Here is a 22,465-nt window from a genome sequence, read left to right as displayed (position 1 = left end):
AGCCCAGGAGTTTGAGAACAGCCTGGGCAAAATTGCAAGACCCCATCTCTACAAAAAAAAAAAAAAAAAATAGCCAGGTATGGTGGTGCATACCTGTAGTCCTAGCTACTTGGGAAGCTGAAGTAGGAAGATCATTTGAGCTCAGGAGTTCAAGGCTGCAGTGAGTCATGATCACACCACTGCACTCCAGCCTGGGCGATGGAGTGAGACCCTGTCTCAAAATAAATAAAGAAAAAGAAAAGAAAGGAACTCCCATCAGGAGTCTTGTCTCATTTACCTTTGTGACCACAAGGGAGGAAGAAGTCCCTGGGGAGTCAGACAGGCATGATACCTGATCTTGGCCATCCTCACCTGAGGCCAGTGACTTCAGGCAAGCCATGTGCCCTCTCTGAGTAGCTGCTTCTTTGGGCCACAGTGACCTCATCTGTAAAATGAGGGTATGACATTTCTGGCACATTGAGACTCCTTGTAAAGTTCAAAAGAGGAAATAGAGGTGAAAGCACTTTAAAAATTTGAGGCACTCCAGACAGGTGAGGTGATGATGGAACATTCAGACTAGGTTTTATGTGGCCAGACCTGCCTGCTCCCTTCTCTTCTGCAAGGTCCAGGGACAGAGTGGAACCTGCTCACCACCTGCCCGGCACCTGAACATGGCCTGTGGGAGCTTTCATCCTGAAGGAGTCTGTATCAATTGCTTGGTGTTTTTTTGTTTGTTTGTTTGTTTCTGAGATGGAGTCTTGCTGTGTCGCCCAGGCTGGAGTGCAGTGGCGTGATCTCAGCTGACTTTAACCTCCCTTTCCTGGGTTCAAGCAGTTATCTGCCTCAGCATCCCGAGTGGCTGGGATTACAGGCACCAGCCACCGTGCTAGGCTAATTTTTGTATTTTTAGTAGAGACAGGGTTTCACCATCTTGGCCAGGCTGGTCTTGAACTCCTGACCTCTTGATCCACCCACCTCGGCCTCCCAAAGTGCTGGGATTATAGGCGTGAGCCACCATGCCCAGCCAATTACTTGTTTTTTGTTAGTGAAAAGTATAATATTATTAATAATTATTGATATTACCATTTATAGAGTGTGTCCTCTGCCAAGCATTTTATACATCTTATCTCATGTGAGCCACCCAGCCCTGGGAAGTGAGTGTGCTCCTAGTATCTCCATTTTCAGACAAGAAAACCAAGGGTCAAGAGAAGTGAGGTAACCTATACAAGGTCACACAGGTAGTATAGAGCAGAGCTGGGATTTAAGTCCAAGTCTGTGCTCTTGACCCTGACACTTCTTAAATAATACACTGTACTTTAAAAAGTAATAATATGGAATGCTAACAGTGCACTAGGCAAAATTATCTCCATTTTACAGCAGCTACTCAGAGAGGATACATGACTTGCCTAAAGTCACCAGCTAGTTAGAGGGCAGGCCAGCATCAGATATCATACCTGTCTGACTCCCCAGGGGCTGCTCCCAACCACCGCCCTACGCCGAGGGGCTGAGTGGCCAGCTGCACCCAGTATTATCCCTCCGCCTAAAGCAAGAGTGACCAAAATTTCAAATTCTGGAATTTAAGGACTCCTCATTGAGTTTGCATAATCCCCTGTCCAGGCCACTCTTACCAGAAGCACCAACGCTTTTTTGAGTGATCCTACTCTACCCTCCCCACCCTTCAGAAATACTGTTTAAGAGCAAGTCTAAGAAACAGCTTTGAGATAGGGACACAGGGGAAAATATTTGGTTCCCTGGATACAGCCTCAAGTGTTGGTTGAGATTTCCTCTCACAAGACACGTCCCTTCTGATGGAGGCAGAACGGAACTGAGATTAGAATAGAGCAGGAACAGAAGTGGGAGAAAGTTGCCGACAGAGCATAATGACATGTGCTCAAATCTGCTTGTGAATGAAAAAGTTGGAAACGTCTTCCACCGGTGCTTTAAGGTCATGGCAGCCTCCTTCAGCAGGGAAAAGATTCCAGAAAGAGAGCAGCAACACAACTGGGAGGCATCTAGCAATTCAGCGGCAAAAGAGGCCGGGCGTGGTGGCACACACCTGTAATCCCAGCACTTTGGGAGGCTGAGACAGGAGGATCACTTAAGCCCAGGAGTTCAAAACCAGCCTGGGCAACATAGTGAGACCCTGTCTCTGTTATAAAATACATAGATAATTAAGGGAAAAAAAAAAGGCGGCCAGGCACAGTGGCTCACGGCTGTAATCCCAGAACTTTGGGAGGCTGAGGTGGGCAGATCACGAGGTCAGGAGTTCGAGACCAGCCTGACCAACATGATGAAACCCTGTCTCTACTAAAAATACAAAAATTAGCCAGGTATATTTCCGCACACCTGTAATCCTAGCTACTCAGGAGGCAAAGGCAGGAGAATCACTTGAACCCAGGAGGCAGAGGTTGCAGTAAGCCGAGATCACCCCATTGCACTCCAACCTGGGTGACAGAGTAAGACTCCGTCTCAAAAAAAAAAAAAGGCAAAAGAATCAAAACATAATGTTGTATACCTTGAATATATATAATATTAAAAAAAAAAAGACAAAGGAGTCACTCAGCTGCCAATGGGACCTTCAAAGTAGAAATGGGTAGAAAACTCAGAAGGAGAGCAGGAGATGGAAATGAAGGAAAATCAACTCATTTGTTCATTCCACAAATATTTGTCGAGCCCCAGGATGAGCTAAGCACTGTCTTAGGGGCTAGGAAAACACCAGGAAATGAAACAAATCTCTGCATTTGTGGAACTTACATTCCAGTGGCAAAAGAGCTGGAAAGGCAAATGACACGGTGGATCTGATATGAGAGTTGCCATCCAAGGTCAGGAGACCTTCATCAGTAAGCTATGCACTGTGGATTTCTTGAAGTATAATAATAAATTTATTTTTAACTTTTAGGTTCGGTAGGTTCATGTGAAGGTTTGTTACACAGGTAAACTCGTGTCATAGGGGTTTATTGTACAGATTATTTCATCACCCAGGTATTAAGCCCGGTACCCAATAATAAATTATAACAAATCCCGGCACTTTGGGAGGCTGAGGCAGGCAGATCACCTGAGGTCAGGAGTTCGAGACCAGCCTGGCCAACATAGTGAAACCCCGTCTCTACTAAAAATACAAAAAAAATTAGCCGGGCCGGGTGGTGGGTGCCTGTAATCCCAGCTACTCAGGAGGCTGAGGCAGGAGAATTGCTTGAACCCAGGAGGCAGAGGCTGCAGTGAGCCAAGATCACACCATTGCACTCCAGCCCAGGCAACAGTGTGAGACTCCATCTCAAAAAAAAAAAAAAAAATTAGCTGGGCATGGTGGTGCATGCCTGTAGTCCCAGCTACTTGGGAGGCTGAGGTAGGAGAATTGCTTGAACCCAGGAGGGAGAAGTTGCAGTGAGCAGAGATTGCGCTACTGCACTCCAGCCTGGGTGACGGAATGAGACTCTGTCTCAAAACATAAAAATAAAAATAAAGAAATAAATTATAATAGTCACCTTTATGTTGGCCTCTGTTCTCCAGGTTCTATGCACAACAACCCTGGAAGGTATTAGTAAATCTATTTTAGAGATTTAAAATAGTAAGTCCTACTAAAGTTAAGTAAGCTGGGCTTCGAACACAATTCTCTGTAAACCTGAAGCCTCTGTTTGTTCATCTTTATCGCGTGGTCTCTCAACGGCCTCCACATCCTGAGTGTTCTGACCATCACTTTCTCCACTGGTATGCTGGTAAATGTTTCTCAGCTGTTACCGGAAAGTGGTCCTGATCCAGAGCCCAAGAGAGAGTTCTTAGATCTCGAGCAGGAAAGAATTTAGGATGAGTCCATAGAGTAAAGTGAAAGCAAGTTTATTAGAGAAGTAAAGAAACAAAAGAATGGCCACTCCATAGGCAGAGCAGCACCGAGAGCTGCTAGATGGCTATTTTTATGATTATTTCTTGATCATATGCTAAACAAGGGGTGGATTATTCATGAATTTTCCAGGAAACAGGCAGGCAGTTCCCAGAAGTGAGGGTTCCTTCCCTTTTTACACAATATAGGGTAACTTCTGGATGTTGCCATGGCATTTGTAAACTGTCATGGTGCTGGTGAGAGTGTCTTAAAGCATGCAATTGCATTATAATTAGTGTATAATGAGCAGTGAGGACTACCAGAGGTCTTTTTTCATCACCATCTTGGTTTTGGTGGGTTTTGGCTGGCTTCTTTGCTGTGTCCTGTTTTATCAGCTGAGTCTTTATGACCTGTATCTTGTGATACCAGCCCTGCTGACCTCCTATCTCATCCTGTGACTAAGAATGCCTGACCTCCTGCGAATGCGGCCCAGTAGGTCTCAGCCTTATTTCACCCAGGTCCTATTCAAGATGGAGTCACTCCAGTGCAAACACCTCTGACACAACCAGCTCTGGGGAAAAAGGGACACTGATTTGCAACACTTGCCATTTTCTGTGGTGTAAATACTCTCACCTTGACTGACTTACTGATCTGGGAAGAGACGAGGAGTAGCATATCATTAAATGGTGTTACTTCCATGCAGATTCAATAACCACAAGAGCAAAGGTCATAGTAAATGTAGTAAAACAATTGGAAAGTGAAGAGTTTTATTACCTTTGCTTTTAATGCGATTTATTTCATTGTAAGTTCATGTACTTTAATATTAGTTGTACCTAACAACCAGCTTGAAAATGGGACAGTGGGCTTTCGTGAGTGGCCAAAAGCCAGCTCTCCACCACCATTCTGTCTCTCAAAAGATCTTTCCTCCCAGTTATGTTCCCTGGTGCTTGCCAAGAAATCTTTTTTTTTTTTTAACTCCTTTTTCATATTTCTATGTTCTCCTGACCTGTGGCTTCCAGTTTTGTTGTTTTGTTTTAATCTTTGAATCCCACATTGGCTTCAAAAAGAGTCTGAATCCCATTTAAAAACACAGCCTGCATTAGGTGACAAGGAAGCTTTATGACTAAATAATATAAGCCTGTAAGTTGAGAGGAAATATTTCTTCTGTGACAGTGAAACAAGTCCTGGATGTTAAGATTAGGAATTTTTCTATATGTCCCAAATGAGTTTGACTTTTCTGTTTTTACAATTTGGTGATGCTTTTCTAAAACCCTTACCCAAATATGATGTTTCTACCAACAAATCAGAGATAGGCTAGGACTCTGGACCTAATACAATCCGTTTGTTTTAATTATAAACTCCCTAAGGAGGACTTATTTCAGCCTCTACCTATACATGAGTCACAAAAAATAAAGAGACTTGGAAAAGCATAAATCAGAGACATTCTAACAGGGTTGACGAAAAATTGAAACATGAAAACCCTGAGAGTAAGCATGTACTCCAAAATTAATGTAAAGTTGATTCTGATTTTCTAATTAATTTTTGCTAATTCTTAGGTTCTCAGGACGATGTATGTGATTTGTTTGCTTTGTGAGTGGCTTCCATTGAGCCCAGGATTTCCAAATGTATTATACCGTGAATAGACAATACCTAGAATATCTTTAAATTACAAGTACTGCAGTTTATTTTCAATATCTCTTCACACAAGTTACACTTGAGACTTTTAAGTTTTTGAAAGACGCAGTACTTTTTTACTCCTTCCTACAGGTTGTTTTTCACGGGAAAAGAGAAAACTGACAGTTGGCAAAGCAAAAAGTTTCCAAACCACAGGGTGTCTGTTGCTTGCATACTCACTGAAGCCAAAATTTCCATTTTCTACAAGGCAACTGGAGAACTTTCATTTCTGGTTAACCTGAACTGCAGATGAAAATGAAAATCCCCCCACCCCCAACCCACAGGCTGTGCTCTCAGCTTTTCTTAGTTCCATTTTTGTGACTTTTCCTGTTTACAGTATCTGTGCCCTCCCATTTTTTTGTTTTTTTTATTTTTGACTCATTGATACTGTACCATGACGTCTAAAAATACAGCCTAACAACTGGTTTTAAGCAACGAGGCTGTTTCTTTCTGGAGAGGAACAGCAGAAATATCCTGCATGTTTTTCTGAAAATAAACATTTGACAGTCTCTTCTTGGTGCCTAATATGAGTTTCTAATTGGAAAAGCACAGTCAGAATATAAAGAGAATCTTGCTTTTCACTGAAGTTTCTTCCATGTAGATATATACCCTGATTTTTCCCTCTCATGTTGTTTGTTGAGCACCTTTTTGAGCTTGGCCTAGCCCCTTATAAACTGTGGGACCTCAGACAAGTCATTCTCAACTTCATGGAATCTCAGATTATGGAAACTATCTGCTTCACAGGTAGGTTTGAGAGCTCAATGGCGAAAATGTATGTAAAAGCAGATGACATAGGCAAAGCCATGAACACATATTAACTTGCATTTTATGGAGATGAGAACAAAGGAATGATCTGGTCACAATCAGATAAGGTGTTAGAGTTTACCACCTTCCTTCCCCAGATTTGGACATATGGACAGCTAAAAATGGTGGTTGTAAGTTAGTCTGTTGATTATCACTAGAAAAAATCAGATTGAATGAATCCCCAGCTATTAGGTTTTTGGGTCTCTCCAGGGTTTAACTGGCAGGTTGATTGTCAACTTAAACATGACAGCTTAGTGTCTTAATAATGTAGAAGAGGCTGGGCATGGTGGCTTATGCCTATAATCCCAGCACTATGGGAGGCCGAGGCGGGAGGATCACTTGAGCCCAGGAGTTCAAGACTAGCCTAGGCAACATAGTGAGACCTTATCTCTACAAAAAAAAAATTGATTAGCCAGGCATGATGGTGTGCACCTGTAGTTCCATTTACTTGGGAGGCTGAGGTGGGAGGATTGCGTGAGCCCAGGAGGCTGAAGCTACAGTGAGCTATGGTCCACTCCAGCCTGGGTGATAGAGAGAGAGACCTTGTCTCAAATAATAATAATCTAGGAAAACTTTTTTCTTGAGAAAAATATGCACTTAAGCAAATTAAAATAACCATTTCTGGAGAACAGGATAGTACTCAATAGCTTAGACATTATTTCCACTAATAATAGTACTCACGGCGCTAGGTAAGGATAAACTGGTAATACATGTCAAGCACTTAGCACAGACTCTAACACCTAACCTATACTCAATAAATGGTGTATTACTGATGATACAATTATCATCTGTGCTTTAAGGTAGAGTTTATAATAAGTTCAACCTGCCTTAATAAAAGAGGCAAACCCAAATGAGACTGATTTTTTATCCTTTCCATTTCACAGGGGCAGAAACTGAGATTTAGAGAGATACCATGATATTCTCTTAGGTAAATAGCAGGGCTGGGACACAAACTCAAACCTCGTGACTCTAAATCCTGTGCGCTTCTCATTGTCACTAGGCTGCTGTCTCCTGATGGCCTTCAGCTCCAGGCTTAATAAGTTGCTTTGCTTCTTTATTTTTCTTTCTTCCTTTAAAACCTGGCTTTTCTTTTCACCAGACTTATGAGATCAGGCTAGAATCTGATAAGGGATTGTCATTTATGAGAATGCCCTCCCCGGGGAATGTCTGCCTGAAGCTGGCTGGAATTGCCTGCCAGGTTGGCATTAGAGCTGCAGCAATGGCCGTCCATTGACTGGCCAGCCTTTCTTGTTTACTTTCTCCCAACCTCTGTAAGGCAGAAAGGAACATGCAGTTAAATGTTTAGAAAACACCATCAGCCCTCCAGTCTCTACTGGGAGCCACTTGACCAAGAGCAGTGGTCCAATATAAGTTCTCTCCATCAATTAATTTCTTTTCTTCCTTCCTTTCTTTCTTTCTTTTTTTTTTTAGACAGTATCTCACTGTTGCCCAGGCTGGAGTACAGTGGCACAGTTATGGCTCACTGCAACTCGAAACACCTGGGCTCAAGTGATCTTCCTGCCTCAGCCTCTCAAGTACATAGGACTACAGGTACACGCCTGTCTAATTTTTTGTAGAGACAGGGTCTTACGCTGTTGCTCAGGCTGATCTCAAACTCCTGGGCTCAAGCAATCCCCCCCGCCTCAGCCTTCCAAAACATTAGGGTTACAGGAGGGAACCACCACATCCAGCCTTCTCCATCAATTTCCTCATTTCTCGTGCTTCCTGGGTAAAGAGAAGTGAGTTTTGCACATGCTTAGAACTCAATTCCATTGCCAGTTTATCTACTTCAGAGCCCTTATTATCTGAAAATATCGTATTTGTTTAATTGTTACTAGTTTCTTTTCTTCTCCTCACCTCTAAAGCAGTTGTTCTCAAAAGAGGTGATTTTGCGTCCCAGGGGACATTTGGCAAGGTCTGGAGACATATGGGGGAGGATCTACTGACATCTAGTGGGTAGAGGTCAGGGATGCTGTTTAGCACCCTATAGTGCCAGGACTATGCTCCGCAATAATGAGTTATCTGGCTGCAAATACCAATGAAGTTGAGAACTGTAGGACAAGCTCCAGAGATAATGCCCTTTCAGTCTTATTGGCTGGTATATAATAGTGCCAAGAACAGTGCTTGCACTTAGAGAGTGCTCAGCACATATTGGTTAAGTGAATGAATGAACACATAATCCAGAGCTTTTCCACACTGAATTAATTACATGTGTGCTAGGCTACATCTTAAGCCCAGAGTAATATGGAGTCAGGTCCAGGAGGCCACATAACTGACAAATATCATCCTGTACCCTGAGTGTTCACATATGCATGACACAGCCATGGAAGCATCCCAACAGGTGGAGATTAATTCCATCCTGACTGCCCAAGGAAGATCAATAGCAAACATAGACACCATTTTTAGCAGCTGCCCATATTTCATCAGTGTGGGGCCAGGAAGTAGCCAAGGGATGGTGATTGTAAAACCGTTCTCCTCTTCTGGCCTTGCTTCGAGACAGTGGCCTGAACCAGCCAACTCTGGTTTGGTGAGTCTGGATCAAGCTTTTCAGAGCAGTGTTAGGCTTCGCAATCAAGGTGATAATTAAGTACCTAAACTACATGTGATTTAATATGTAGGATGTATGAGATAGGAAATACTTTGTACTGAAGTCATATAGCCCTTAAGAGCATGGATTCTGGAGTCAGAACACCTAGGTTTACATCCTACTCTGCCTCTTCCTGGCCCTATGACCTTGTAAGGTGGGTCAGCCATGTACCTTTTCTGAGCCTCAATTTTCTCATCCATAAAATGAAGCTAGTAATGGAATCCACCTTACAGAGTTCTTATGAAAATTCATTTAAAACACATATATATATATATATATATATAGAGAGAGAGAGAGAGAGAGAGAGAGAGAGAGAGAGAGTTGGGTTTTTGTTTTGTTTTTTTGAGGCAGAGTCTCGCTCTGTCGCCCAGGGTGGAGTGCAGTGGTGCGACCTCAGCTCACTGCAACCTCCACCCACTGGGTTCAAGCAATTCTGCCTCAGCCTCCCAAGTAGCTGGGATTACAGGCATGCGCTACCATGCCCAGCTAATTTTTTTGTATTTTTAGTAGAGACGGGGTTTCACCATGTTGGCCAGGCTGGTCTCAAATTCCTGACCTCAGGTGATCTGCCCACCTCAGCCTCCCAAAGTGCTGGGATTACGGGCATGAGCCACCACGCCCGGCCATAAAAGGCCCTTTGTATATAAATGAAAGGATTTGGGATAGTTATCAGGCACACAGTCAGCAGCTGTTATTTTTGTTAGCATTTCTCTTAAGGCATGTTACTCAATTACTCAATTTCACCTTTGGCAAACTGAATTCTCCTCTCCTTTGTCATTCCTCCCCTCTTCCCTCATTTCATTTTCCTTTCCTCCTTTGCTTCTTTTACACTGCCTGCTTTTCTCCCTCCCTCATTGTCTTTTTCCTTCTCCACTTCCAGTGAACCTGCAAGAGATGTACAGGAGTCCTACTTTGGTACGACTGATGGAACCTGAGATTCTACCCAACTTTATCTCTGTATGACCAGGCGCCACTTAACCTCTGTGCACTTCAGTTTGGTCATCTATGAAATCTAAACAGAAATCTCATGCCCATAACCCCATCACTTCAAGAGGCCAACGTGGGAAAAAATTGCTTGAGTCCAGGAGTTCGAGACCAGCCTGGGCGATACAGCAAGACCCCATCTCTACAAAAAAATAGAAAAAGTTAGCCAGGCATGGTGGCACATGCCTGTGGTCCCAACTATTCAGGAGGCTGAGGTGGGAGGACTGCTTGAGCCCAGCAGGTCGAGGCTGCAGTGAGTCATGTTCATGCCACTGTACTCCAGCCTGGGCAACAGAGCAAGACCCTGTCTCAAAAAAAAAAAAAAAAAAAAAAAGAGAGAGAAAAATCTAAACAATGACTCTCCCTGGTAGGGTTGTTAGCAACATGAAAGAAGTCACTACACATGCGAAGCACTCCATACTCGTGTGACATGTAGTAAGTGTTTGCTAGAAGCTAGGAGAATCATTTATTGACACTTAAAAAAGAAGTCTCCAGTGATTGCACATTGGGAGGGTAGGCACTGTCTTGAAAGAACTTGAGGGAAAATCACAGCTGACTCCATTTGGAGACATCTGTGTCAGTCTAGGCCATTCTCTGAACGGGAGTGTCAATAGCTCATATTCAGTCAACACCCAGAGATGATATAAAGGGGCCCTGTTCAGCTAGGGTTGACATCATTAGGGTGAAATATAAAACTCCATCCACTCAATAGATCCCAAAGTAAGAACGTCCTAGATACATCCTTCTCCCGCTCTCCAGTTCCTCCAGAATATCTCATCTGATGAGGAGTTTAATAACACACCTTGTTCTCTGGGTGGAATGGGTGTTTTTTATGTGTGAGTTTTTCTGGGCCAGGGCTTGGGAGTTGCCTGGAAAATCCTCGCTTTGGATTGTGCTCTGTCCGTTTAAATCATTTGTGAGCCAGATGCAATGGCTCACAGCTGTAATCCCAGCACTTTGGGAAGCCAAGGCAGGAGGACTACTTGAGCCTGGGGGTTGAAGACAAGCCTGAGCAACATAGTGAGATCTCCATCTGTACAAAAAATTAGCCAGGTGTGGTGGCACTTGCCTATAGTCCCAGCTATTCGGGAGGCTGACGTGGGAGAATCACTCAAGTTGGGGAAGTCAAGACTGCAGTGAGTCGTGGTTGTGCCACTGTACTCCAGCCTGGGTGACAGAGTGAGACCCTGTGTGGAAAAAAAAAAAATCATTTGTGAATGTATTTCAGTGTTAGCTGTGTCTGGGTTCTGAACAGTTAAGACATTTCTTAACTCAGCAGATATTTATATACCACGGTCTCACCGTGTGCCAGGCACTGTTCTAGGCCCTGCGGAGACAGTGGTGAACAAAGCAATAAAGCTCTTAGACAGTTTTGGACCACTGTAGGGCTCAACTGGAATTATGGAACCTGCCTAGATAGCTGGGTTTTCACCCTTCCAGATGGCAGATTTCACTCTAGAAGGTGACCGCACAGAAAATCGTGAGGAGGCATTTTTATGAAGCAGGCCCTTTCTCACTAGGCTTTCGAAAAGGTCAAAAGGAATAAGGGAGAGAGAGAGAAGAAAAATTTTTTAAAAGGCTTGCTGCTTCCTTACCAATTTCATATGTTTCTGTTCCAAAGAACAACTAAAGCAAAACCAAAGTAGGCTAGGATTTTGGTCTTTTTTTGTAGCTATTTCCTGTTGCCTTTTAAGATGACCCCGTTGTTATGAGTGGTTCCATACTGCCCTGTCTTGAATTGCCTTTTGGTTTCTTACCAACCCACTTTCCTCTCTCATCTCCTAAACCAGGCAGTGGGATTGGGGACCAGGGTGGGGGAGTGTGTTCTCATAAAGACTTGAACCCCACTATGGGCTGCCGCATCAGGGCCCTCCTTGAAACCAGAGGTCTGGCTTATAGCCAATTCTCACTTCCCTTCTGATCTTCCTCATTTAACCACTGACCAGATGGACAAAGTCTTTCCACCAGTAATCAGCACTTGCACTCTGAGGACTGACTCTTATCAGCTGGGGAGCAAACACAGGCCAGCTGGAGACCGAGGTGGGAGTTTTAATCCAACACATGTAATTTTTGCCTTCGAATTCCTGGGGTTCAATGAAGGGAGAAGGTAGCGGGAAGGGGATCAAGTCAGAGTAGATGTGAAGAGAAGCTTTCCAAAGAGATCGTTTTTTAAATATGTTTTTTATTTCATCTGAAGCATTGCTGCTATTAGCTGCCACTAGGTAGGGGTCAATTCTGAAACTATTCTGATGGTCTCTGGGGGTTCAGAAATGATCCTATATTTGTAAATATAATCATTGTGCTCCACATACAGCTCTTTTCAAATATAACTCCTGTTTTTTTGTTTTTTGGTTTTTGCTTTTAGAGACAGGGTCTAGCTGTATTGCCCAGGCTGGTCTTGGACTGTTGCTGGGCTCCAGCGATCCTCTGCCTCAGCTTCCCGAGTAGCTGGGACTACAGGCACACACCACAATGCCCGGCTAATTTCTTAATTTTTTGTAGAGATGGTTTCTCACTGTGTCGCCCAGGTGGGTCTCAAACTCCTGGGCTCAAACAATGCTCCTGCCTCAGCCTCCCAAGGTGCTGAGATTATAAGCGTGAGCCAACACACCTGGCCCAGGTCAGGTTTTAAGGTAAATTTAAAATTCCCAGTTGGGGTTTTATTTTTTTCTGTTTGTTGTTATAATTTAAAAAAAAATTTTTTTAATTGACAAGTTGGGGAAAAAGTTCATTTGAATAATATGGTATTTATTACATGAGTAACCTTGTTCAGGTCACTTACGCTGTAGCCTGGGAGTCAGAGTCCTGACTTTTAAGCCCAGGTCTGGCTTAAAAGCCCAGGTCTGACTAGCTGTGTGGCTTTGGGCACATCCATTCCTTAATTTCCCCATGTTTCAAATAAGCAGTGGTTAATAGATACCGTCTAAGATGCTTTCTATTTATAAATTCCGCAGTTCTAACTACTTCTATTCAAATTATGTTTTTCTGGAAGTGAAATGAGTTTTCATGCCTGCTTCATGATTCTTTGTTTTTGTTTTTCTACCCACTCATCTGATGCATCGAAAATGGGCTGCGTGGGAAGTTTTCTCACCATTTGTCACTTTACAGTGTGTGTAGTACCATCTGTATTGCTAAGTGGTTAGCACTTTGGGCTTTGAATTTGGATCTGGTTCTGCCACTTATGAATTTTGTTATTTATCATCTCTCTAACATCAGTTGGAGTGCTAAGAGTACCCACCTCATGTAAGCATCATGAGAATTGATTATGTAAAGTGCTTAGTGCAATACCTGGAATATAGAAAGTGCCTAGGAGTGATATTATTGATATAATTAAAGTGCCACGCTGGGTGCCAGGCACACAGAAGACACTCAGAAACCAGTGGTTCCTTCTCTTTCTTTATTTCCCCTACAGCAGCTCTGGAGAATTTTTCTGCCATATGCTTGTTAAGTGACTTGTTAACTTTACCTGTTATTTATCTTCTTTAAAATGGGTCAGTAATATTCCTCCCATTAAAAATGTGTTTTTTTAAATAGGAAAATATATAGATTACAGAAAAGCGTAGCTGTCAGTTTTCAAACAAATGGGGACTACAATAATTGTGGGCCTCAGAAGTGGCTGATTTTATTCTGAGTTTCAGATTAAATGCTGTCAGGACATTTCTTATAAGGCTCAGAAAGGTCAAGTAATTTCTCTAAGGTAACACAGCTAGTAAGAGATAAACTATGATTTCGATCCAGAGTATAACTGCATTAGAACTCCTGTGCAAGTTACATCACTTGTCAGGCCTTAATTTCCTGGTGGTTAAAATGAGGATGCCCCCTTGATAGGTTTGTGTAGAGGTTGAAATTCTATACATTAATGAGTGTTAAATGTCAAGCACTTTGCCCGGTCCACAGCAGGGTTTGTGTTTGTTTTGGTTGTGTCTCTTCGCTGGCACCACTTAAATCAGGGTTTGCTCACTCAGATGACAGAACTCATCACACCTCCCAGGAGCCTGGCAGGTCATACATACATTTGGGTGAACCGGAGACCACAAAGCTCATCGGAATAGAGAACTACTCTGCCCTGCCCTTGCCAAATATTGCCATGGAAGAAATCAAGCCCAGAATTTCCAGGTCTTACCATTTGTCAAAAGAAGCTGTCAATCTGGATTTTTTAATTATGTGGCATTACCTGATTTCTAATATTATCAACTAATATTTATTCATAAGCACTGTTGTGGTGAACAAAACATATCCATCACTTTTCCACCTCCAATTTAAATAAGTGACAAGGGCAGGCCTTTCTGTTGCTAGCGAGCATCAAATCAGCCCCCTGACCTATCAGCAGAGCCATCTTTCCACATGCTGAACACCATGTGTGCTGCGCGGACATGTAACCCTGGTGTTTTTCTCTCTAGTTCATCTGTGCTACCCTCTCCAGCCTGCCCTGTGTGGTGTTCCACCAAACCCTCAGGTGTTTGTTCATGCCCCCTCCCCAGATGTCAGCCTCTCTTGGTTGTTGTATTGTCATCGATGGGCGCCTCAGTGATTATGAGTAGATGACCTTCTCATATTAATGACATCATTTGGAGAGTCTATGCTTTGGAACTCTTTTGCTTTGGTTTTGGCATGGAAATTTGTGGAGTCTTATAAAGATGCTTTTAGTTGCAAGAAGCAGAATCCGGCTGGGTACTATCGCTCACATCTATAATCCCAATACTTTGGAAGTCCAGGGCGGGCAGGTTGCTTGAGCCCAGGAGATACGGACCAGCATACACAAGATAGTAATATCCTGTCTCTGCAAAAAAATATATAAAAATTAGCCAGGCATGATGACATGTACCCATAGTCCCAGCTACTCAGGAGGTGGAGGCAGGAGGATCACTTGAGCCCAGGAGGTGGAAGCTACAGTGAGCCACCTTTGTGCCTCTGCATTCCAGCCTGGGTGACAGAGTGAGACTATCTCAAAAATAAATAAATAAAGCAGAATCCTCCCTCTTAGCTTAAGAGAGGGAAAAAAATGGATTTGTTAAAGGAATACAGGGCGTTTCATGAAACTCAAGGACAAAAATTCACCCGGATCAGTGAAAAGGACTATAAGTGACTGGAAAACATTAGGAACCCTGAAAACAAATCTGTTAAGCTTTTCTTCTTAGGCCGCATGATTTCTCTTGCCTCCTTTTTTTTTTTTTTTTTTTTTGAGTTGGTGTCTTGCTCTGTCACCTAGGCTGGAGTGCAGTGGCACGATCTTGGCTCACTGCAATCTCCGCCTCCTGGGTTCAAGCAATTCTCCTGCCTCAGCCTCCCAAGTAGCTGGGATTACAGATGCACACCACCACACCCAGCTAATTTTTGTATTTTTTTAGTAGAGACAAGCTTTTACCATGTTGGCCAGGCTGGTTTAGAACTTCTGACCTCAAGTGATCCTCCTGCCTCGGCCTCCCAAAGTGCTGGGATTACAGGCACTAGCCACTGCACCCAGGTCTTTTGCCTCCTTCTAGCTACTTGTCTCCCTCATTCTTTCTGCAGGTGGCTTTCCTTTTCTCCACACACACAAAATAGCTGCCCATAAACAACCAAGTTTGTATCCTCTCAGACCCAATTCCAGATTCCCTGGACTGAGGTTCTGATTGGCCCAGCTTGAGTCAAGTATCTATCCCTTGCCCAATCAACTGAGGACAAAGGGGCAGGACCAAGTAAAACCTAGCCACCAATGCCTAAGTTTGTCATGAAATGGTTAGGCACATCAAAAAGATATCTACAGTTGAATAGTCTAGAATAAAATTATCTGTTGCTAAAAGGAATATTGACTAATATGAGGGAGTTCCAAAGCAAAATGGAAAGGCAAAAAAGATGATTTTTTTTTTTTTGAGGCGGAGTTTCGCTCTTGTTGCCCAGGCTGGAGTGCAGTTATGCAATCTCACCTCAGCCTCCCAAGTAGCTGGGATTACAGGCAACTGCCACCACGCCTGGCTAATTTTTTGTACTTTTAGTAGAGACAGCGTTTCACCATGTTGGCCAGGCTGGCCTTGAACTCCTGACCTCAGGTCATCCACCAGCCTTGGCCTCTCAAAGTGCTGAGATTACAGGTGTGAGCCAACACACCCAGCCTGATTTTTTAAAGTCAGGAAATAAACTTATTTGGATTATGGGACAACAGAGTAGCTTTAAATATTTTCTCAATTATGACATATTCCTTAATGGATTAATACTGTGTGATCTTTTGAGCATTATTTTATTATATCTTTCTGTAGGTCCTACACCTAGGATTAGCTTTTGAAGGTTGTTTTACAAAAGAAGTAAAGTGATTTAAACTGACACATTTATTTATTTCTCTCTTAATTATATCCTCCTCTGGTATAGAAATACTGACACATTTTATTTCTCTCTTGATTATTTCCTCCTCTGGTATAGAAAAGCAGAAAAAAAGATGACTTTTTTTTTTTTTAGTTAGACATTAATTCAAATCTTGACTTGGCTGTTTTCTTGCCTATGTAACTTTGAGTAAATTACCATAAACTCTGTACCTCAATTTCCTGTCTGTAAAATGGGGATGTTGCCATGTTGTAAATTTTTGCAGAGCTTTACTGAGATAATACATGTAAAAAGCCCAGCTCAGTGCCTAGAACTAATAAAGACTTGCTCTGTTTTCCCTTGCCACCGGAGGTGTATATTTGACCTTGGCTTTGCAGAATTAAGGACATAGGCTTAGGCCATGAGACAAAGTAAAGCTTACTCACTTACCTCTTAGCACTACCTCAGTGGTTCCTGTGGGCCACATCTTCATAATACCATGATCTAACCAGCTGAGCTAGTTTTCAGACTCTTAAAGCAGAGTTCGATCAAAACTATAAATTCAATAATTAGTATTTTTCGCCTTGAAAACAGGTTACTTATCCCAGTCTGAGGCTCAATTTAGCTGTTAAATGGGGATAATAATACTAATCCCAGAAGGTAACTGTGCCGCTCAGAAATAATGTATATAAAACACTTCATGCAATGCTGAATAGGTTGTTGGTACTCAGTAATGGAGGCTATTTTCTTTTTCAATTAGGTTTATATGTATTTGAGTTCCTAGAACTTACAGTTTTGTACAACGGCTTAGAGACAAAATGCTGCCCCTGCTTTTCAAAAGTGACCTAGCAATTCCACATCCATGGACAAAGCTAGATGTGCAAAGTTCATGGTGACATTGCTTGTGATAGCAAAAGATTGGAAACAACCTGTTTCTCTTATTCAATTATTGTGTATCCACACAATGATTGATACTATAGAGTCTTTAAAAAGAATGAGGTCCATCTATATGTGCTGACATTGGAAAGATCAACAAGAATCATTGAATTTAAAAAGCAAAAGGCAAAACAGCAAGTGAAGCATAGTCCTACTCAAATTGAAAAAGAAAGAAACAACAAAAAATATGTATACACACACATACACGGATAAACACATATACACACATATATATCAAATTTCTGGATGGTTACACTCACACAGAAATATTAAGAGTAGTTCATTTACAAAACAATACATTCAATATAATATGTACTAAAGTAAAATAATATGAAATATTTTAATATGTAAATATATATCTGAAAATACATATAAAAGTGGTCTATGAGGATTCTTAAACTAATAGGATGGTGATTTCTGCAGATAAAATGGTTTGGAACATGAGTTAATCAAGGAGTATCTTAGCATTCTATGCATTGTTTAAGTATTTTACAAAGTTTTTTTAGTATTGCAATTCTGAATAATAAAAAACTAAATATAATTGAAAATGTATATATCAAACTGTTCTTAACTATGTATCTTAACTGTTCTTAACTATGGTGGTGATAGTAAACTATGTTGGTGGACTAAAAGTAGGGGGAGAGTTTCCAAAATGAAGACTTTTCATTTTTATTTTAAGAGATGAGGTCTATGTTGCCCACAGGCTTGGGTGCAGTGGCTATTCACAGGCGTGATCCTGGCTCACTACAGTCTTGAACTCCTGGCCTCAACTGATCCTCCCACCTCAGCCTCTTGAGTAGCTGGGACTATAAGTGCATGCCACCATGCCCAGAGAGACGTTAAACATACCAGTGAATAAAGACTTTTTTTTTTCTTTTTTTTTGGAAAAGGGTCTCTCTGTGTCACCCAGGCTGGAGTGCAGTGGTACAATCTCAGCTTACTGCAGCCTCAACCTCCCAGGCTAAAGTGATTCTCCCAACTCAGCCTCCGGAGTAGCTGGGACTACAGGCACATACCACCGTGCCAGGCTAATTTTTGTATTTTTTGTAGAAAGGGGGTTTCACCATGTTGACCAGGCTGGCCTCAAACTCCTGGCCTCAAGTGATCTACCCTGATTGGCCCCCCCAAAGTGTTGGGATTACAGGCATGAGCCACTGTACCCAGCTGAATAAAGGCTTTTTTTTTTTTTGAGACAGAGTCTCGCTGTGTCACTCAAACTGTAGTGTAGTGGCGTGATCTCAACTCACTGCAAACACCACTGCCCAGGTTCAAGCAAATTCTCATGCCTTAGCCTCCTGAATAGCTGGGATTACAAGTGTAAACCACGTGCCTGGCTATTTTTTGTAGTTTTAGTAGAGACGGGGTTTCACTATGTTGTCCAGGCTGGTCTCAAACTCCTGGCCTCAAGTGATCTGCCTGCCTCTGCCTCCCAAAGTGCTAGGATTACAGGAGTGAGCCACTGTGCCTGGCTGCCTTTTTTTTTTTTTTTTTAATAAAACATTAATTCCAGGAAAAATATACTAGTTTCCTCTGGGATGGAGACCTACTTTTCATAGAATAATTTTGTGTGCATTGTTTGAACTTGGTGGACTGTATGGACATTATTTTTGCAATATATTGACTAGCCTGTGCTCTTTGTTCTTCTTTTAAATCCAGTTACTCCCATATAATAAATCTGGTTTTGGCCAAGCCTATTTATTAACTCAACTAAAGCCATTTTTAGGCTGAGCCCATCTCATATAAAATAAATGATACAACGAGTCCAAAGGTTTGCTTGCCAGCCGTGGCCCTGACACCACTCTTGCTGTCTTGTTCCTGCAGATGACAGAAGGCAGGCACTGCCAGGTGCACCTCCTGGATGATAGGAGACTGGAGCTGCTGGTTCAGGTAGGTGTTGCCCACGTGTGTGTTGCCCAGATAAGTCTTGCCCAGGTAGGTTTTACCCACACGGGGACAGCTCATCCTGGTTCTCTCTCTGAGCCTCATAGTCTGTATTCAGGCTTCTCCGTTATCTTTGCCTCAAAGCCAATGACTCAGAATTGATCAAGGGGAAAAAAACATCTTTGAAGTCAGAAAACTTGGTCCATATGTTAGAGTAATTATAGCCTGGTGACATGGATTCAGAGACACTTGAGTTCCAATCTCAGCTTGACACTTAATAGCTCTGTGACCCTGGGAAATTGACTTTACTTCTCTGAGCCTCTTGCCGGTAAATTGGGAACCGTAGTACTTCCTGAAAGGATTATTGTGAGGTGAGAATCTGTCTGCCACTGTCCAGCTACATGGCATTGTGCAAGTGAAATACCCAGTTTCATTAGCTATGAACTGCCTAGGCTTCTCAGAAGAATTATGGTTAAAAATCAAGCTAGATTATATATGTGAGTGAAATCTCTTTGTAAAATATATGGCACTATATAAGTGATGATATAGATATATTTTTTTTTTTTCAGATGGAGTCTTGCTCTGTTGCCCAGGCTGGAATGCAGTAGCATAATCTCAGCTCACTGCAACCTCTGCCTCCCGGGTTCAAGTGATTCTCCTGACTCAACCTCTTGAGTACAGGCCACCACCACCTTGCCTGGGTAATTTTTGTATTTTTAGTACAGACAGGGTTTCACCATGTTGGCCAGGCTGGCCTCGAACTCCTGACCTCAAGTGATCCACCCTCCTCAGCCTCCCAAAATGCTGGGATTACAGGCGTGAACCATTGTGCCCAGCCAAGCGATGATATTTTTATTGTTGATGCTTCTCTTTCTATTCACCCAACACTCTGGACCAAGAGTCTTTAAAAATTGTGAAAGTCCCTGCGGATGGGCCACACCTACAGCTAGCCTAGAATTTTCTCCTCTAACCAAACCTAAATTCTTTTCTCTTCTGAGGCCTGTCCCTAGCCCACTATGCTTAGGCTTCAATTAGAGTGAAATAGTACAGTCAACAGTAGCTTTGCCCAAGTAGACCTTTAGTCTAGATGTCTGCCTGTTTCTTTTCTTTTTTTCTTTAAATCATGTCCATTTATATCCCCAACAGCCATTGTACTATACCCTAAGCTATTTGGCTCAAAGTTCCGAAAGAATCCATCCAGAGTGCCCTCCTGCAAGCATTCCCCTTTTCTTCCCCAGTCCCTCCAAATCCAGCATCAATTATCACTCCAGGCATTCTGGCTGGTTCCAAGCCCATGCTTATTCTCAGCAGATCCAGAGCTTCCCAAAAGCTTATAGATTACATCCTTCTTCTAACTAGGTGCTCATTACTGTTGATGATGATGTGTGGAATGGGTACAATTTCTCTATCTTAGGAAGGAAAAGCTTAGGCTTTAGAAGGAGACAGACTAGGTTCAAATCCCTGCCCTTACTAACAACGTAACATCAAGCAAGGTGCTTAACCACTCTGGGCCTTGGTTGACTCATTTATAAAATGGAAATAAAAAGCCCTACCTCATAACTCATTATAAGGATTAAATGACAATGGGATATAAGTTCAGCATAATAAATGATAACTATTATTATTATTATTAATATTTTCATCAGTAGCCCCACAGCTTTGAGTCTTGGGCTTCTTCAACTGGCCACCAACAAGCAAAATGTTTCCTGCAATCTTTTATATATCACAGATAACCAAGCAGCAAGGTGTTTAATATTCCTTGTCTTGGGCATTAGCACCACGTTACATATAAAAGAGTATTTTTTCCAAAACATCTTAGTAAGTGCACCTTAGAGGGAAAATGTAAGGCACTTGAGTGAATTGCAAATACATGAAAATGATAGTCTCATTGATATTCCTATTCCCATCTCTTCTCCTTCCCACAATTCTTAAAGAGTTGTCTATAGTACATCAACCTAATCCACAAACAAGGGCAAGTAATAAAGGAACAAACAAATAAACAAAAGCTACTTTAAACTATTTAGGGGAGAGGAAGGTGGTAGCAGTAAGAGAGAGGCAACCAAATTGCTTCTAACCAGATTTTTATTTTGACAGCCCAAACTTCTAGCAAGAGAGTTGCTGGACCTAGTGGCTTCACATTTCAACCTGAAAGAAAAGGAGTATTTTGGAATAACATTCATAGATGACACGTAAGTCCTTTAATAGTTTTAGTTTCTTTACCTTTTGCTTGGGCTACCTACTTGCTGTCTTCCATGATTAACAAAAAAGGAAATAAGTCCTCCAGCATTCAGAACGTGTCCTGCTTAGCTAAAGGTTTTTTAATATGCGATTTTTCTCCTAGGATTATTGCAAAGGGAGAAGAAAAGGGATACTGACCATTTTAGGAACTCAAAATATTGTTCTAAATGTTTTAGAAATGTGTAGTAATGAGTTTGTTATTCCCAATTACAGTGTATCTTCTCATGTCTTTGAATGTGATTGTGCTTGCTAATTGAGCTTATATGGTAGAAATATTAGATATTTACTCACATCTTGAAACTGAGTGGATGTGTTGGTGTTGGTGGCAAGAGAGCTTAAAGGCAAATTTGTGGCCCACTAAAAAACATGTATATAGTTTAATATGGAATGAACTTTTAAACTACCACTTAGGTCCATTTTATGTTGCCTTCTCAACTATCTTTTTCTTTTTTTTTTTCACTTTTGCCTTTTATGCTAAGTTGTTGAATGTTGTATATATTTGTCAACAATATATATGCTCCCCAAAACAAGGCAGGTAAATAAAAATAAATTCATGAGAATTTAACACTCTAAGCAAATGTGTTTGGATTTACTAGCTCTTTTCTCTCTCTCTCTCTCTGTGTGTGTGTGTGTGTGTGTGTGTGTGTGTGTGTGTTTGTCTGTGTGTATCTGTCTGTCTTTTTTATGGAAGCCCAATTTGCCTACATTATATGCAGCCCGATACACTATCAGAGGAATCCTTCCACTTTCTGCAGATAATTTCCAAAGAGCTCCTTAAATGTTAAAATGCAAGAAGATGTGTTCCAGACATAAAATATGTTGGCCAACCATCCAGCATTCTTTTCATAATGCTGCCAATTTAAATATTTTTCAGTTCTTTAGTTTAATCAGGTGGAAAATCATCTCAAGAAGGAGTTAATTTGCTTTTAACACCTTGTGGCTTCTGATTATTCCCAGCCTGGGTGGGCTGTGAGCCTAGGACCTCCAGGATATGCCAGCAGGCATGCCAGCGCGACTTGCGCTGCGCAAAAACCAGGCAGCTGAATTATCAGGAGGAATAGAAAAAACCTGAAAACTTGATTCTGGACTGAGGATGTTTCCCAAAGAGGGCTCAACAAGGCAGAAGAGAGTACACTAGACATCTCTCACCTCACTCTGAATCACTCAACAGCTACCATTTGAGAGGCTCTGTGTGACCTGTCCTCTACTGGATGAAATGGGAAATGCCGACATGCATAGCCAGCACCAGCTCCTGCGAATCAGTGATTGAACAAGCATACACATAGGCT

At 42.1% G+C, this 22,465-nt stretch overlaps 1 protein-coding gene across 4 annotated transcripts in view; it reads left to right on the top strand.

Annotated features, from left to right (window-relative positions):
* The window catches only part of FRMD4B (FERM domain containing 4B), a 372,987-nt gene that overhangs the window by 209,718 nt on the left and 140,804 nt on the right, over positions 1 to 22,465 (top strand). For all 4 annotated transcript variants that reach the window (XM_008963959.4, XM_034956863.3, XM_003811580.5 and 1 more), the window contains 2 exons: positions 18,879 to 18,944; positions 21,033 to 21,127. In XM_008963959.4, the coding sequence (XP_008962207.3) occupies positions 18,879 to 18,944; positions 21,033 to 21,127 (161 nt within the window). The remainder of the gene's footprint in view (positions 1 to 18,878; positions 18,945 to 21,032; positions 21,128 to 22,465) is intronic.

This window comes from Pan paniscus, chromosome 2 (genome assembly GCF_029289425.2).
Source record: "Pan paniscus chromosome 2, NHGRI_mPanPan1-v2.0_pri, whole genome shotgun sequence".
NCBI lineage: Eukaryota > Metazoa > Chordata > Mammalia > Primates > Hominidae > Pan > Pan paniscus.
This window is presented reverse-complemented; position numbering and strand designations above follow the sequence as displayed.